At 46.5% G+C, this 17,412-nt stretch overlaps 1 protein-coding gene across 1 annotated transcript in view; it reads left to right on the forward strand.

Moving 5' to 3' along the window:
- The window catches only part of TDP1 (tyrosyl-DNA phosphodiesterase 1), a 107,309-nt gene that overhangs the window by 86,349 nt on the left and 3,548 nt on the right, over window positions 1–17,412 (forward strand). Inside the window, exon 15 of the mRNA XM_037900817.2 lies at window positions 323–437. Coding sequence (XP_037756745.1) covers window positions 323–437 — 115 coding nt within the window. The remainder of the gene's footprint in view (window positions 1–322; window positions 438–17,412) is intronic.

Genomic DNA, 17,412 nt, shown 5'->3' on the forward strand with positions numbered 1-17,412 from the left:
GCCTTGTTTTCCCTGCTTGAGTATAGAATTAGATTAGTAAAAACTTACGTGACAAGGAGGGTGGGTGCAGATAGGACTTAACCACCATCTTGGCCCTGCATGTGGAATATCAAGAGGAAGAAAGGACTGGAGCAGGGAAGGGAGGCTGGGCTCTCACGATAGGAGCAAGCTTTGGTACACTGTTTATACCCCAGAAAGAGAAGGAAAACTTTGTTTTAGCTACTCTCTTTGATGGTGAGGAAAATCCATGCTGTGATAAAGTGAACGTTTTACTTTCATAAAACTAATAAGTCAATCATTTCCTTCTGTGTATTTTTCACAGGGATTGGATACAGGTTACTTCCATGTGAAGAAGAAAATGTTTTCAGGAAGTAATGAGCCAGTGACCTCTTTTCCTGTGCCTTATGATCTGCCCCCAGAGCAATATGGAAGCAAAGGTAAGACGTACCTCTTGAAGAAAGAAAGAAAAAAAAAAATGTGAATGGTACACTGAGGCCAGATTGTTTTGTCCAATTTCAAACCTGCTCACGTGCTCTGCATTCCAAAGCTTGACTCTAACATTACTGTGTTGGCATTTCACTTAGGACAGCCCTCCAACAGGTTGCTTTGTGGCTTGAAAGCAAGGGATTAGGAATTTTTTGTGCTGTTACTTGTGAGAAGATAGAGCATGAGGGGGAATACAGCAGGGAGGTATAAGCCTGTGGGAGCAGGATATAAAGTCAGTCTTGTATTCACTTCTAGCATGTTGTTCAGGGTCTCTGTGAACTTCACAGGAGCTTCTGTTTTGTCTTGGCAGATTTGGTATTTTTTTTGTTTGTTTGGACAGGTGAGTTAAATAGTCTTGTGATTCCCTTTCGCATAGTAAGGATTGGGCAAGTAGACTTTGTTCCCAGGCAGATACTCTGTTATGATGATTTCCCAAAGCTGCCTTAAGAGAGTCTAGGGGTTATGGGAAATCAAAGGCTTTGGAAGAAGGAAAGCAGAGGTATGGAGGAGAGGAACAATTACATGGTGACTATGAAAAATGATGCACAAAAAAAGTTCAGAGAGAATGTGAAATAAGGAAAAAAGGGTGAGAACTAAAATTCAAAAGAAAAAATAAATCCATAAGTCGGGCTACATGTCTGTCATGGAGGTCACGGAAGTCACTGATTCTGTGACTTTCCATGACCTCTGTGACTTCTGCAGCAGCCAGTGTGGCTCAACCCAGGGCCACCCAAGCAGCTGGCCCCAGGGACAGCTATTCAGGCAGCCCCAGGGACAGCCACACTGGCCGCTGCTGGAGCAGCTCTGAAGCCAGCTGCTCGGGCAGCCCCAAGGTCAGCCACACTGGCCACTGTTCGGGCGGCTCTGAGCAGCTGGCCCCGGGGACCGCCTGAGCAGCAGTCCTCAAGACGGGAGCAGCTGCAGCTCGGCGGCAATGGTCCCAGGGGCAACCGGAGCAGCAGCAGGGGGATGGCCCCGGGGGTAGCCAGAGTAGCCACTGCTCAGTGGCCCCTGGAAGCTGTTGCCTCTGGCCCTGAGCCCACTGGACTCCCCTGAGCAGTGCCTCCCCCGCAGAGTAGCAGCCCCCCAGGTAAGTTTTAGTCAGGGGTATTTATAGTACAGTCATAGACAGGTCAGGGGTTGTGAACTTTTGTTTATTGCCCCTGACCTGTCCATGACTTTTTTACTAAAATACTCATGACTAAATCATAGCCTTATCCATAAGATATATGCTTGTATCAGCCTCTTTTCAATGTTTTCTTCAGTCTTTCATGTATAGCTCAGGATTTAATTTAGTCAGGAGTAAATTTGTAAAAAATTGAATGTCCCTTTGAAAAAGGGTTATAAATTGCAGGGGAGAGAGGGTTATGAACCCCATAATAGTATAAAACACTGTCAAAATCTCAAACTCCATGAGGCTGTGACTCTACCCATAGAACAGATAAAGCAGTAAACTGAGATATGCATGATGCTGCAGGGCAGGGATAGTTTGAAAGCTTAGAATAGACTGAGAATTGTGGCAGGTTTCAGAGTAGCAGCCATGTTAGTCTGTATCCGCAAAAAGAAAAGGAGTACTTGTGGCACCTTAGAGACTAACAAATTTATTTGAGCATAAGCTTTCTTGAGCTACAGCTCACTTCATTGGATGCATGCAGTGGAAAATACAGTGGGCAGATTTTATATATACAGAGAACATGAAACAATGGGTGTTACCATACACACTGTAACGAGAGTGATCAGGTAAGGTGAGCTATTACCAGCAGGAGGGGGGCGGGGGGGGAAGAAAAAAACTTTTTGTAGTGATAATCAAGGTGGGCCATTTCCAGCAGTTGACAAGAACATGTGAGGAACAGTTGGGGGGGGGGGGGGGAATAAACATGGGGAAATAGTTTTACTTTGTGTAATGACACATCCACTCCCAGTCTTTATTCAAGCCTAAATTAATGGTGTCCAGTTTGCAAATTAATTCCAATTCAGCAGTCTCTCGTTGGAGTCTGTTTTTGAAGTTTTTTTGTTGAAGAATTGCGACTTTTAGGTCTGTAATTGAGTGACCAGAGAGATTGAAATGTTCTTCGACTGGTTTTTGAATGTTATAATTCTTGATGTCTGATTTGTGTCCATTTATTCTTTTACATAGAGACTGTCCAGTTTGGCCAATGTACATGGCAGAGGGGCATTGCTGGCACATGATGGAAGGTATACAAATGTGAAATAGTTATGGGTGAGGATAAAGTCACAATTTCACATTTGGGGACAATGTATACCTTCAAATCAGTGGCACTGCTGTGGGTACTTGCATGGTTCCACAGATTCTCAGCCATAATCTCTGAAAGGCACCTCACTGCCTGAACATTGCTTCAAGTGGCCATTGATGCTGCTGATACTGCCTCATGCTCCATGGCTACAGCCATCTCGAAGAGACATTTCCTCTTGGCTGCAGGCCCCTGGCATCCTAAGAGAGGTGTATTTTTACAAAGGAAGATTTATCCTTCAATGGGTTCAAACTATTTCCCCAGAAAATGGATGATGCCATTCGCACTCTAAAAGACTCCTGTGTGATTCTTCATTCACTGGAGGTTCTCCATCCCAGTAACAAAGAGGAAACAGTTTAAATCTGTTGTACTACAGAACCTCTTATCAGCAGAGCTTCCAGGACACCTTCAATAGAAGGCCTGGACCTCCTAGATGTCACCAGACAGTATCATCCATAGCAATCCATTCTTGTCAGACTTCTTCAGCTTCCAAGCAGTCATTCTGACTGTTTGATCAAGGACAGCATGCCAACCATATCTCATCTCCCTCCTTTTGGAAAGCACTATCTCTCTTTTGCAATGGTTGGAAAGAGATTACATTGAACAAATGGGTGCTCAGCACAGTAAAGGAGGGATATGTCATCCAATTTGCCTCCTTCCCCTTTGCCAACCCACCTTCCCTGTCCCTTTTCAGGGACCCATCTCACAAGACCATATTGCTTCGGAAGCATGATCTCTTTTGGAATTGGGAGTGATAGAGGAAGATTTCCTTACCAACACAGAGGGAAAGGTTTTTATTCCCAGTTTTTCCCGATTCCCAAAAAGACACATCACCTGCATCCCATTCGAGATCTAAGAAAGCTGAACCAATTCATCAAGAAAATCAAGCTCAGTATGATCACCCCTGCTTCCATTATCCCTTCCCTGGAAATTGGTATGCTGTTCTTGCCTTGCAGGACATGTACTTTCATGTGGGAATACATCAGGTCATAGCAGGCAACAATCAGTATCAGTCTACGGTGCTTCCCTTCAGGTTATCGTCAGCTCCAAGAGTGTTCACCAAGTGCATGACAGTGGTACCAGCCCATTTGCACGTCCTGTTTCCTTACCTGGTGTGACAGGGTCGGGCCAGATGGCTACAGGAGAGTAATAGAAGGCAGATATATTAGCCCCAGGCTAAGTAGGTCCCTTTTCCCTGGGTAAGGTAACAGGGTTGGTTCCAGAACAATCGGGAACCTTCTGGAGACCATTAAGACAGGCTGATTAGAACACCTGCAGCCAATCAAGAAGCTGCTAGAATCAATTAAGGCAGGCTAATCAGGGCACCTGGGTTTTAAAAAGGAGCTCATTTCAGTTTGTGGTGTGCGTGTGAGGAGCTGGGAGCAAGAGGCACTAGGAGCTGAGAGTGAGAATGTGGACTGTTGGAGGACTGAGGTGTACAAGCATTATCAGACACCAGGAGGAAGGTCCTATGGTGAGGATAAAGAAGGTGTTGGGAGGAGGCCATGGGGAAGTAGCCCAGGGAGTTGTAGCTGTCGCACAGCTGTTCCAGGAGGCACTCTAAACAGCTGCATTGCACAGGGCCCTGGGCTGGAACCCGGAGTAGAGGGCGGGCCTGGGTTCCCCCCAAATCCTCCCAACTCCTGGTCAGACACAGGAGGAGTCGACCTGGACTGTGAATTCAGAAAAACGGCCAAGCCGAGAGCTGCCGTGAAGCTCCAAGGCGAGCGAATCCGCCAATAAGCGCAAGACCCACCAAGATAGAGCAGGAACTTTGTCACAACTGGTGTCGGAAGTGGGATCTGGTGTCCACAGTGCGGCGGAAGAAGGAGGGTGTTTGGAAGAAGGGGAGTGGGGGAGGATCTATTTTTATTTTTTTTCACCACAATGGAGGAGGTATTGCGGGTACTGATACAAGCCACGGCTGCCCAGCAGGAGGCTACTTGTGACCAGGCAGCCACCCAACAGGAGGCAGTGCGGCTGCAGCAAGAGACTAATCGCCTGCTGATCGACCAGGCTGCTCAAGACCAGGCTTTGTTGCGGGAACTGGTAAACCCGGTAAAGGCCCTTACAGAGCTGAACCGCGGCCATGATGAGATGCAGATCATGCGGGCCAGCAATTGGCTGCAGAAAATGACGCGGGAGAATGATGTAGAGGCATACCTCCTGGCCTTTGAGAGGACAGCCCTGCGGGAGGTTTGGCTGCTAGAACAGTGGTCTGGCATCCTCCCTCCATTCCTGTGTGGGGAGGCCCAGAAGGCCTACTATGATTTGCCTGAAGAGGCTGCGGCGAACTACCTCCAGCTGAAAGCAGAGATCCTAGCTAGATCTGGGGTAACGACCCCAGTGCAGGCCCAGCAATATCATGAGTGGAGGTACTAGGAAAACAAAACCTCGCGGTCCCAATTATATGACCTCATCCATCTCGCACGAAAGTGGTTACGAACTGAGTCCCGGAGTCCGGATGAGATACTAGAGGTTCTGGTCATCGACCGGTACATGAGAGGACTACCGCCAGACCTTCGCGCCTGGATAAGCCCGAACGAACCCTCCACCTACGACGAGGTTGTTGCGCTGGTAGAAAGGCAAAGGACGGCGAGGGAGCTGACCTGACCAGTTAAGGAAGAAGCACCCTAGGTTAAACTAGCAGGACGAAGCCCTAGAGCTCAGGTGACTGGGCCACCAGGAGAACCCAGGTGGAAAAAGAGAGGGGCTGAAGGCCCACCAGAAGCCACAAAAAGTTGGAGCACTGAGGGGGAAGAGGATTGTGATGTGAGACTACCCAAACCAAGAGACCGGAGAACGCCTAGGGCTCCATACAGATGTTATACCTGCAGGGAGTGGGGACACATAGCTGCACAGTGTCCCAATGCTGAGGAGCCTATGCAGTGTAACCTGGGGAACTAGGCAGACCCATGCTCCCTAATCCACCTTGTGGGGGTCTCACTAACCCCACATATGTACACTAGACCAGTGAAGCTAAATGGGGTAGAGACCACAGCACTGGTTGATTCGGGGAGTGCTATCACGCTTGTCTCGGAGAAGCTCATGAAGCGTAGTCAGCTGCTGTGGGCTAAGCATACGGGGATAACATGCGTCCATGGGACAGTTGGTTATTACCCCACCATCCCAGTAAAAATCAAGATTCAGGGGAACACTATTGAGGTAGCAGCAGGTGTAATCCCTAAACTCCCATACCCAGTGCTCATAGGGAGGGACTTTCCAGGGTCTGGAGACTTACTGCCGGTAGGGGAATTGAAGAAAGGGGGAAGCCCTGAAAGTAGTGAGGCATCCACAGTAGACTGTCAACCCCCAACCTTCTCTGAAATATCCCCAGATTTGTTCTCCACTCCCAGACAGCGTAGAAAGACGAAAAGGGAAAGAAGGGCAGCTAAGGCCTTGGAAACCTGAATACTGGCGCAAAGCCAGAGGGTCGTTCTTGTAGGTAGGCGGACCCGAGCAGCTGAAAAGGAGGCCACCCAGGAGGGAGAAGCACCTGAGTCTGACCCACACCCTAACGCCTCTGAACCAGTAAAGGCAACAGAGACTGGCCTCCTAGATCTCGGGCATATTAGCCCCGCTAGAGGAAATTTTGGACGGGACCAGGCTGAAGACCCAAGGTACAACAACATTGGGAAGGAGGTGACCGAAATAGATGGGGTCCCCGTGGAAGGGAAAACCCAGGGACCAGGACCCTACTTCATAATGAAGAAGAATCTCTTATACTGGGTTGCACCAGTACAGGGGCAGAAGGTAGAGCAGATCCTAGTACCTCAAAAACACCAGAATGCTGTATTAAGTCTGGCCCATAGTCATCTTTTTGGGGGCATTTGGGGGTAGAGAAGACCCTGGCACGGGTCTTGCAACAATTCTTCTGGCCCGGAGTACATGAAATGCGGAGATACTGTGCGTCCTGCCCGGAGTGTCAGCTGCACAGTCCCCATCCCCACTTGAGGGCACCTTTAGTACCCCTTCCCATCATAGAGGTCCCCTTCAAGCGAATAGCCATGGACCTAGTGTGACCCCTGGAGAAGACAGCCTGGGGCCACCGATATGTACTTGTCGTTCTGGATTATGCTACTCGCTACCCAGAAGCCGTCCCCCTGCGGAACACGGCCTCTAAAACGATAGCTAAAGACTTGGTGGGGATCTTTGCCCAAGTGGGGCTACCAAAGGAGATATTAACAGACCAAGGTACCCCATTTATGTGGAAGCTAATGAAGGACCTCTGTACGCTACTCCATATACATACCCTGAGAACTTCAGTCTCTCATCCGCAGACCGATGGGCTGGTAGAAAGGTTTAACCGAACCCTCAAGGCAATGATAAGGAAAGTGGTAAGTCGAGACGGGAAGGATTGGGACAACCTACTACCCTACCTTATGTTTGCAATCCGGGAGGTACCTCAGGCCTCAACTCCCCCTTTGAATTATTATACGGACGCCACCCCCGTGGCATACTAGATATTGCAAAAGAAATCTGGGAAGAGGAACCCAACGAGGGGAGAAATATAATTGACCATGTGTTGCAGATGTGAGAACGGATAGCCCGGGTCACCCCTATTGTACGGGAACATTTGGAAAAGGCGCAGGAGGCCCCGTGAATCCATTACAATCGCCAGGCAAAAGTCCGACAGTTCCAACCAGGAGATCGGGTGATGGTGTTGGTACTCACGGCAGAAAGCAAGCTTTTGGCCCAATGGTGGTTGAACCCGTGGGGGAAGTAACCTTCAAGGTGTGGCAGCCAGGACGCCGGAAACAAGAACAAATTTATCACATTAACCTCTTATAGCCTTGGCACCAACGAGAGGCGTGTGTAGTGGCCCAAGAGACCCCGATCCAGGGAAATAATATGCAGGAGCAGATCAGGATATCCACTGATCTGACATCCAGCCAGAAGAAGGAGGTAACTGAGATGATCAACCGATACCAGGACGTGTTTTCAACCAAACCAGGCCGGACCAACGAAGCATATCACCACATTATCACAGACCCTGGGGCAAAGGTAACTTTAAGGCCCTATCGGGTCCCAGCAGCAAAAAGGGAGGAGATCAAGGCAGAGGTAAAAAGGATGTTGGAGCTGGGAGTCATCGAAGAGTCCCACAGTCAGTGGTCAAACCCGATTGTGTTAGTGCCCAAACCCGATGGCACCACTAAGTTTTGTAATGACTTTTGCTGGCTGAATGAGATATCCAAATTCGATGCATACCCCGTATCGATGAGTTAGTTGACTGCCAAGGCAATGCCCGATTTTTGACCACCCTTGATTTAACAAAGGGATACTGGCAGATTTCCCTTGCCAAAGATGCAAAAGAAAAGACGGCATTCTCTACACCAGAGGGTCTGTTTCAATATACTGTTCTTCCTTTTGGACTGCATGGGGCACCTGCCACCTTCTAGCGTCTTATGGACAAGCTCCTACGGCCCCATACCAGTTATGCAGCGGCAAACCTGGATGATGTGATTATTCACTCTCCCGACTGGGAAATCCACTTCGGAAAGGTGGAAGCTGTTCTGGACACGTTAAGACAGGCTGGCCTCACAGCCAACCCAGCCAAATGTGCTGTAGGGCTAGCCAAGGCTAAATACCTTGGCTACATTGTAGAAAGGGGCATGGTCAAGCCCCAACTAAACAAACTAGAGGCTATCCAAAATTGGCCCCAGCCGAATCGGAAAAAGCAAGTCCAGGCATTCCTGGATGTGGTGGGGTACTACCGACGATTTATTCCCCATTTTGCTACCAGAGCGAGTCCCCTGACGGACCTGATAAAAGCCCGGGGTCCAGACATGGTGAAGTGGACAGATGCCGCAGAGAAAGCATTCATGGATCTATGGACAGCCCTCTGCAGTAACCCCGTGCTTATAGCCCCAGACTTCAACAAAGAATTCATTTTACAAACAGATGCATCTGAAGTAGGATTGGGAGCTGTCCTATCGCAGATGGTCGGAGATGAAGAACACCCAATCTTCTACCTCAGCAGGAAACTCCTCCCGAGAGAGCAGAAGTATGCTGTGGTTGAAAGAGAGTGCCTAGCTGTGAAATGGGCCATGGAAACACTACGTTATTACCTTCTGGGAGGTAATACCCTTGTGACCGACCACGCACCCCTCCAGTGGATGCAGCGGAATAAAGAGAAGAACGCAAGGGTGACCAAATGGTTCCTGTCCCTACAACCTTTCCAATTCACCATACAACACCGGGCTGGAAGCCACCATGGCAATGCAGATGGCTTGTCACGAGTACACTGCCTGACGTGCCAAGTTGCCCAACCCTGTAGTGTTGAGCGGGGGGGGGATATGTGACAGGGTCGGGCCAGATGGCTACAGGAGAGTAATAGAAGGCAGATACCTTACCCAGGGAAAAGGGACCTACTTAGCCTGGGGCTAGTATAACAGGGAAGATTCCAGAACAATCAGGAACCTTCTGGAGACCATTAAGACAGGCTGATTAGAACACCTGCAGCCAATCAAGAAGCTGCTAGAATCAATTAAGGCAGGCTAATCAGGGCACCTGGGTTTTAAAAAGGAGCTCATTTCAGTTTGTGGTGTGCGTGTGAGGAGCTGGGAGCAAGAGGCACTAGGAGCTGAGAGTGAGAATGTGGACTGTTGGAGGACTGAGGTGTACAAGCATTATCAGACACCAGGAGGAAGGTCCTATGGTGAGGATAAAGAAGGTGTTGGGAGGAGGCCATGGGGAAGTAGCCCAGGGAGTTGTAGCTGTCGCACAGCTGTTCCAGGAGGCACTCTAAGCAGCTGCATTGCACAGGGCCCTGGGTTGGAACCCGGAGTAGAGGGCGGGCCCGGGTTCCCCCCAAATCCTCCCAACTCGTGGTCAGACACAGGAGGAGTCGACCTGGACTGAATTCAGAAAAACGGCCAAGCCGCAGGCTGCCGTGAAGCTCCAAGGCGAGCGAATCCGCCAATAAGTGCAAGACCCACCAAGGTAGAGCAGGAACTTTGTCACACTGGACAATTGGTTAGTTCATAGAAGATCAAGGACCCACATCAAAAACAGCACCCTCATCATCAGACATCTGTTGTCGAGACCTGAAACGAAATATGGACAAACTGGCATTACAACCAACACAACAAATAACTTTCATAGGAATGGACCTAGACACAACTGCCATGGCTTACCTCCCTATGGACAATTTCAGTCCATAGTGTCTCTGCCTGCCCCTCTCTCTCTCTCTCTCTCAGTCCAGTCTGCAGAGAACAGTTCACTTCTACCTACAACTACTGCATTGTGTGACCTCGTACATGTACGTGACTCGTCATGCTAGAATTCACTTCAGATGTCTGAAGGCCTTGTTATATTGACTGAGCAGGCATCCACTGGACATGCTGATTAGCATACCTGCAAGAGGGCTTCAATCTCTCAACTGGTGGTTAGACCCTCTCTAAATGTATGCAGAGGGTTTCCTTTTCTATCACGAGAACTGGCTATGACTCTCATAACAGACTCATCCACCAAAGGTAGGGGGGCCATCTTGAACATTTCAGGAACAGGCTTTTTGGTCATCTCGGAAGGTTTCACTCCATATAAATGTGCTGAATCATTGAGCTCTTCATCAGGCCTGCAAGATGCTTATGTCCACCATCAGGAATCAAGTGATTCAAGTCCTCACAGACAATACTACTGTTACATTTTACCTGAACAAGCAGGGAGGTACAAGATTGCCTCCACAGTGGCAAGAAGTGAGCCACCTCTGGAATCTCTGTTTAAGGAACAATATCTTATTAAAAGCTTTTCACCTTCCAGGGTTGAAGAACACTATCTCAAATTCCTATTGTGATCCTGGCAGACCAGGGGCCAGCTTATGCCAAGGCCCTTAGACCTCAACTGAACACTGACAATACATAACCAGAAACCAGTCTGGCTCACCTGTGTGCTTAGCATTTATTAAAATAGATCTTAAGTTTATAAGAATGTGTTTAGACTTTATGAAATGCTTATAGGATGTTGCATGTAGTAATCTCACTTAAAACATCTGTACCCTATTATATAAGGATACAGTGAGTGTTTGATTACTTACACAATTACAGAAGTTTATGATGCAAACAGGTCAGCAATTGTAAAATGCTGGCTTCCTACAGAAGGTATTAGGTCCTGCCCACCAAGAAGGACCACTGTAACCAAATGAGCCATTCATTGTGAAACATCAAAGAACAAAGACTTTAATTACTCACCCCAACACCCATGAAGATGTCATGCATGTGGAATTGTCCCATCAGCCTGAATTCTGAGGGAAGGGAATAAAAATCCCTGACAAGAAGAAGCTGGAACTCTACGCTTGGACTTCAGGAAGGCAAGATTTCTTAGCATAAGCAAAGGATCCCCAGCTGCTTGGCCTGCAGGACTTTTAGTGGTTTTACATCATCTCACAGTGAGACTGTGGCTAGAATAAACAGCAACCTCTCTCAATGACTCGGTGGAGAATAAATAGGACTCCAGAGTAAGCAAAGAATTACCAACATAGCATCTGACTCTGTATAAGCAGAAGCCACTCTTTCTCTCGCTTTTATATGAGGGAAACAGCCATATTGGGAGGGAGCGGGGGGCGGGAAGAGTGGTGTTAAGATTTCTAGTTTTTACCTTTTGCATTGTGATTTTATTTTTCTAAGAAGAGTATTGATTATTGTTTGTTTGCTTCCTGCTACAATATTATGGTTGGCTTATTCCTGATCATTTCCCCTGCTGAATCCTGCCAAGCTAATTTTGGTTATGCCCCTTTTAATTATAGCAGCATGACTTATTTGTATATGGCCAGTGTGGGAAGTATCATTCAGTTGGGAAAGCTATGTTGTGACAGCTGATAAGAGGCATGACGCATCTTGGCAGGAAGTTAGACTAAATGACCCTTGCAGTCCCTTCTGACCCTATGGTTCTATGTTTGACTTCTGGCCAGAGAAGGCCCCTGACACCTATGTGTGGAGACAGAAGAAAGTATATGGCTGTGGTGATTGTGAAATTAGAGTATGCTATGCTATAGTGGTGAGACTGTGCCCATACCATAGTTATAATGACTAGGTGGACATATTGAGGTGATGGCCCTGGTCTTGTTGAGAATGGTGTTAGGAACAGACTGGCTGGGTCACAGCCCAGAATCCTACAAGCACAGGTCACATGGACATGTTTCTTCGCCAGTGCATATCTCACCAGCAGCCCCAATCCAGATCTGCACCCAATGTAGATTTCCCTATCGGTCTCTTCACCTGTACAGTGAATGGCCTGTATTTTTACCTGTCTGGGCACAACTGAAAATTGTCCTTAGCCCAGAATTAGAGGCCTTTTAAAAGAAAAGCCAAAGTGTGGTCAGCATTCTGGGCCAGTCTGCCCTGAAGGTGTCAATTCCCTGATGTGTGAGTGAACCTTGCTGGCCAGTTAATGGAGCATTATAACAATGGGTCAAAGGGAGACACCTTATTTTTTTCTCTGTAATAACGATTGAATCAGGCTGGCGCAGCAATAGTTAAGGGTAGGTCCCAGTAACAGGAAAACACAGCTAAAGGAGGGAGCAGGGTGTGTTTTATCCCTTAGTGAGTGTTGACTGAAAAAGCATTTTTTACTTGTGCAGCGTTTACTTTCTTTGTTTCTACTGTTGTTCCTCTTAACTGTAAATCATAAGCAGCCAAGGATGTCTTCATTTTTCTTGACTGGAAGCCCCTCTTGCAACCCCCTCCCCCCCGGCCGCCCATTTTAGCAAAGGGCAGGTGGCTCGTGCCATCAGGTGCCATCAGGGCATCAGGGTACTTGTTTCCCCCTTGGCCCCTCCCTGTGCTGGGGCTTTGCTGTCTGCCTCCATCTGGCAGCGCCTCACCCAGCTCCTATTCCCACCCCCCAGTTTTGCTTCTTGGCCCCCTGCCTCCAGCTGTTTGAAACTACCCCCCACTCAGTCAGTTTCTGCCCTCTGCTCAGACCCTGCCCATCCCTCCCCAATTTGCCCCCTTTAACTTTTTTAATCCCTGGCAAGGGCAGCAACTTCAGCAGATGTTACTGAGCAATGAGCATGCTCATAGGAGCCAATTAGCACTCAGTGCCCTGTTGGAGTCCTAGTGCCATAGAGCCTGCTCCTGGGGGATCACTAGGCCTGCAATCCTGCTGGGAGCGGGGGGGTCTGAGCACCCTGGGCTCCCCCTATGCCTGATCCTGCGGTGTGGAGGATGACTCCGCTGGGCCCGATCCTGCATGCCACCCCATTTTTGCACTCCTGGCAGTTCTGCACCCTGGGCATCTGCCCTGCTCACTCCACACTCATTACGGCCCTGTGTAGGGTTTTCAGGCATAGACTTGATATAGCAGATAAGTGTGTCTAAAAATGGTTGGAGGGGTTACTTGACACCATTTTTTTTTTTTTGACTGATCCCTTGTAAAATCTCTGGATTATCCTTCAACAAACCAATGAGTTCTTGGGGAAGATTTTCAGAGGTGCATTGGAAGTTAGGTGCTCAACTCACATTGACTTTCAGTGGGAGTTGAGTACCTCGCTGCTATATGTGCTTTTGAGAATCACCCTTGCTGCCACCACCACCAGTGCTGCACTGTCTTCTGACAGATGTAACTCTCCTCAATAGGTCTTCCTAAACTTAAAATGTATAGAAACTTTCTAGTTCAAGAACAGATTGAAAGTGTAGCCAAGCCCTGAGGAGTTTATACAAAACTGGTGGCAAGCAGTCCTTATGTTTGTGATCGGCTGGATCACAGAACTAAAGAGAGGCAAAGCTTGCGTGAGTCACTGCCTGTGCTGCCACTCATGATTAGTGAGGAAAACTCTAGTGCTGTCCATTTTAAATGTGCATACACTACACTACAAATCTAGTATAACTCACACTTTTCACAGTGAGGCAATCTAGTTATTTAATGTTGCAGGGAGGTGGGTAGGAAGAATGCTTGCCATATAAATAGAGAAAATTCTTCAATAAATTATTTGGAAAATTGTCAGCGTTTTGAAAGAATAGGTCAACATAACAAAGTGGTGGTACACTTTACGCTTAACTGCATGGATAATATGTAAGATTTCATCATGATTCAGACCCACTATAGATCACTAGGTTCAGCTATATCAAGAATCTTTTGATCTTCATCTGATTACAGTTTACTAAGCAAGGGCTAGATCCTCAGCTAGTATAAACTGACGTGGCTCTTGACTCACTGGAGTTACACCAATTTACACCAGCTGAGAATCTAGTCTGAAACCAGCTGTTTCATATCATCTGCCACAGCAATGATATGTTTAAAGAATATCCATACCTTAGGGCAATTACTAAACCTATTCCATGAGAAAAGTATGAGCTTAAGAGCTTCCTCTTTCAGGATTTACTTTATTGGCTGGAGACCCTGAGACCACTTTGCTGCTTTTCATACTGAACATGTTGTCGCTTTCCTAGAAAGGCTCAACTTCAAACACTCTTTCAGGTTAGAACACAGCTGCCTGATCCCATCTAGACCTGACAGATGCCTGACCTTTCTGCCAGACATCATTCTTTTCCTATCCTATTTGTCTTTTCCTATTGGGGGAGGTTTAGGTTGAATATTAGGAAAAACTTTTTCACTAGGAGGATGGTGAAACACTAGAATGCGTTACCTAGGGAGGTGGTGGAATCTCCTTCCTTAGTTTTTAAGGTCAGGCTTGACAAAGCCCTGGCTGGGATGATTTAGTCGGGGATTGGTCCTGATTTGAGCAGGAGGTTAGACTAGATGACCTCCTGAGGTCCCTTCCAACCCTGATATTCTATGATTCTGTGATTTACATATGGCCTGATCCAGTGCCCCTTTAAGTCAATAGAAAGAGTCCTGTTGACTTCAGTGGGCATTGGATCTGGCCCATGTTGAAAAAAGATAAGTTTGAGCCATGAAGTTTGGATCCAAATGCAAACTTCTGCAAAGTTTTGGGGTGCTCAGATCTAAGGAGTCATTCCTGCTACCAGTATTGACATGTCACCCTGTGAAGTGAAAGTAAGGCAAACCAGATTGCATTGATATTATTAGACATACATATGAACTTTGCTACATTTTATATTTCTGGGTTTTTTTTAAAATCAAATCCCAATTCCCTTCCATTTTCCAGTATGTTCACACTTACTTTTCTGCCTTTTACAGACCCCAAAATAAATACAGAACTACAATCCTCCTCTAACGATTAACTTTTATTCTAGAAGTTTGGGGTTACAATAGTACTTCATCCAGTTATTTTCTTGCTTTTTAAAATTGGCTTGGCATGTGGTAATCGTGGGTTTTCTGAACCCAAAACTTTTGATAACTTTTACTCTTTGAAAAGCGCTGGCAGGAAATAAATCAGTGAGGACAAGACCATCTGCTGGATAGATGGTTGATACAAGCAGGATAACACGAGTGCTCTTATTAAAGGTATGCTTTCTTTAGTCTCAAGCACCTACACATGTCCACAACAGGTTAGTAAAACACTCCAATCCCCCACATTTACCAAGGTCTGGAGTGGTTTTTGAGTGGTACAGCAGCAGCCTTCCGATGACCAATCTTGTGTCTTCCCGAGGGGACCCTCAGATGCATCCAGGGGGAGAATCCTGAAGAGTCCAACTGCCACAAACTTTCTTCCCTTATTTATTTGTTAGTATTACAATGACATGTCAAAGAAAACTTGTTAAGCAACCAATTTCAAAGGTTAAGCAAGAGGTTTCATTTTGATTATCAATTAGCCAGATGTGTGTTTGCAGTCTGCAAGCCTTGAGGTCCTGACAAAAACAGCCTGGAGGGCAAACATAGATAAGCTTCCTTTCCCTCCCTCCCCCCATACCTCAGCAATTTCAACAGAGATCTTATCAGGAGGGGTGGGGTCAGACTGCCCTCTCTTGTGGTCGCCCAAACCCTCTCCCCTCCTGACTTTTCTTCATGCTAAGACTGCTGCTCAGGCCCACTGAAGGCCTCCTAGTTTGGTTGCTTTTTGCAATGAACAGTAGTGATCCAGGCACTTTACTGGTCCTCCAAGATCTCCCTGTACAGTGTCTCAGTTGTTGTAAAATACACAAATAACTACCTCCCCTGCTGTTGTCCTACTTATATTTCTTGCTGTTCAACATTGTTTTTAAGTGAATCATAGCCGAATCCCACAAAATTAAACATTACATAGTAATTACTAGAAAATCTACTGATACAACTCAATGTTATTCAAGAAGTCATCTTGATTGTCTTTTTAAATCTTCCACATCCAACACAATCAAACATTACTGCACTACTTTAGATACACAGTTGCACAGAAAAGCTTGTCCTTGTTATTTTGATAACTTAATAATGATACCTCTTTTCTACAGTAGTTTTCATCAGCAGATCTCAAAGTGCTTTACAAAGGAGGGCAACGTTATTGGCTTCATTTTTACAGATGGGGAAATTGAGGCACAGAGTGGTGAGGTGACTCGTCCAACTGCTTTATGCCAATCTTGTGACTAGTTCATAATACATAATCTATATATATGAATATTTACTGCTTTTCCTCTCTGATACACGTAGTATTTATACACAGATACAATTATCACTTTCCACATTCAGTGTGCCTTAGGAACATAAAATAACTAATCCTCTCAATGCCTCTGTGTCATAGGTAAGAATTATGAGTCCTGTTTTACAGATGGGGAAACTGAGGCAGGATGTTTTATATAATAGTTTCCCATTTGCGACGCACATAACTCAGAGAACTGACCCTCAAGGAGTTTTGTCATCATCATTCCATTAGAAATGGGCTGGGAGGAATAGACTCAGTAAGCGGTTATCTTGAGACACATACAGCTCTTTAGATTCCCACAGAAGTCCATTGCCTCTCTACAGCTGTTCTGTTGGACCTTCTTCCCCCACCTTTTGTGGTACACTTGCCAATGGCAGCATAGCTGATTCTGGTACCTCTCCGGTTGCATAGTAGTAACTGTCAAAGAATTCAGTGCTTCTTGAAGCAGCATTGACTCTCAATCACAGTTCTGATAGAAAATCTGTGAGGAGTGTGCCATGGATTGTGGCAGCTTCCTGACTTTACTGTTTTCTTCCCACATTCCATCTTAAACTTATATGGAACCCCAGTCCTTTTCAGAGTCTATTGAGGAATTTTGGAGAATTGGAGAGAAAGAGAGGAGCATGTTGAAGAGCCATCACTCCCACTTCTCTCCTTTCTATCACTTCACTTTCCTTCTCCTGCAAGGGTGGTTTCTGATAGGTTTGGTTCCTCCATTTCTGGAAGCAAAGGGAGGAACCGTAAGACTCTCTGTGACTGGCTGATGGACATACAAAGTTTTAATGTTAGCAGAGGTGAGACATGAACTCCGGCATTCATGTCATGCAGGGCCACTCTCAAATCTCTTGACAACATCTTCTCTTCCCAATATAATCATGGCTGCCCCAGTGAAAAATATTGATATCTCTGTAATCTTCCTTTTATGCTGCTTTAGGATCAAAATATCTGTGCAATACCTGACTTTCACTGGATGGACCAAAGCAAACTTTGCTATATCAGAATGATTGTAAGCTCTGTTTTAAATGTACTCTCCATCATAGTTAATGGATGATTGTCAGGTTGCAATATCCACATTTTAAAAGAACAACCCTTGGGGAAAAAACAACGGCCTTTTAAAATGTATCTTTGTATCTCACCGCAAGCAATAGCTCAGTAAATTTTATCAGTAAGTTGAACTTCCAGTTGGGATGAACCACAATA

The sequence above is a fragment of the Chelonia mydas genome, chromosome 6, assembly GCF_015237465.2.
Source record: "Chelonia mydas isolate rCheMyd1 chromosome 6, rCheMyd1.pri.v2, whole genome shotgun sequence".
Taxonomy (NCBI): Eukaryota; Metazoa; Chordata; order Testudines; family Cheloniidae; genus Chelonia; species Chelonia mydas.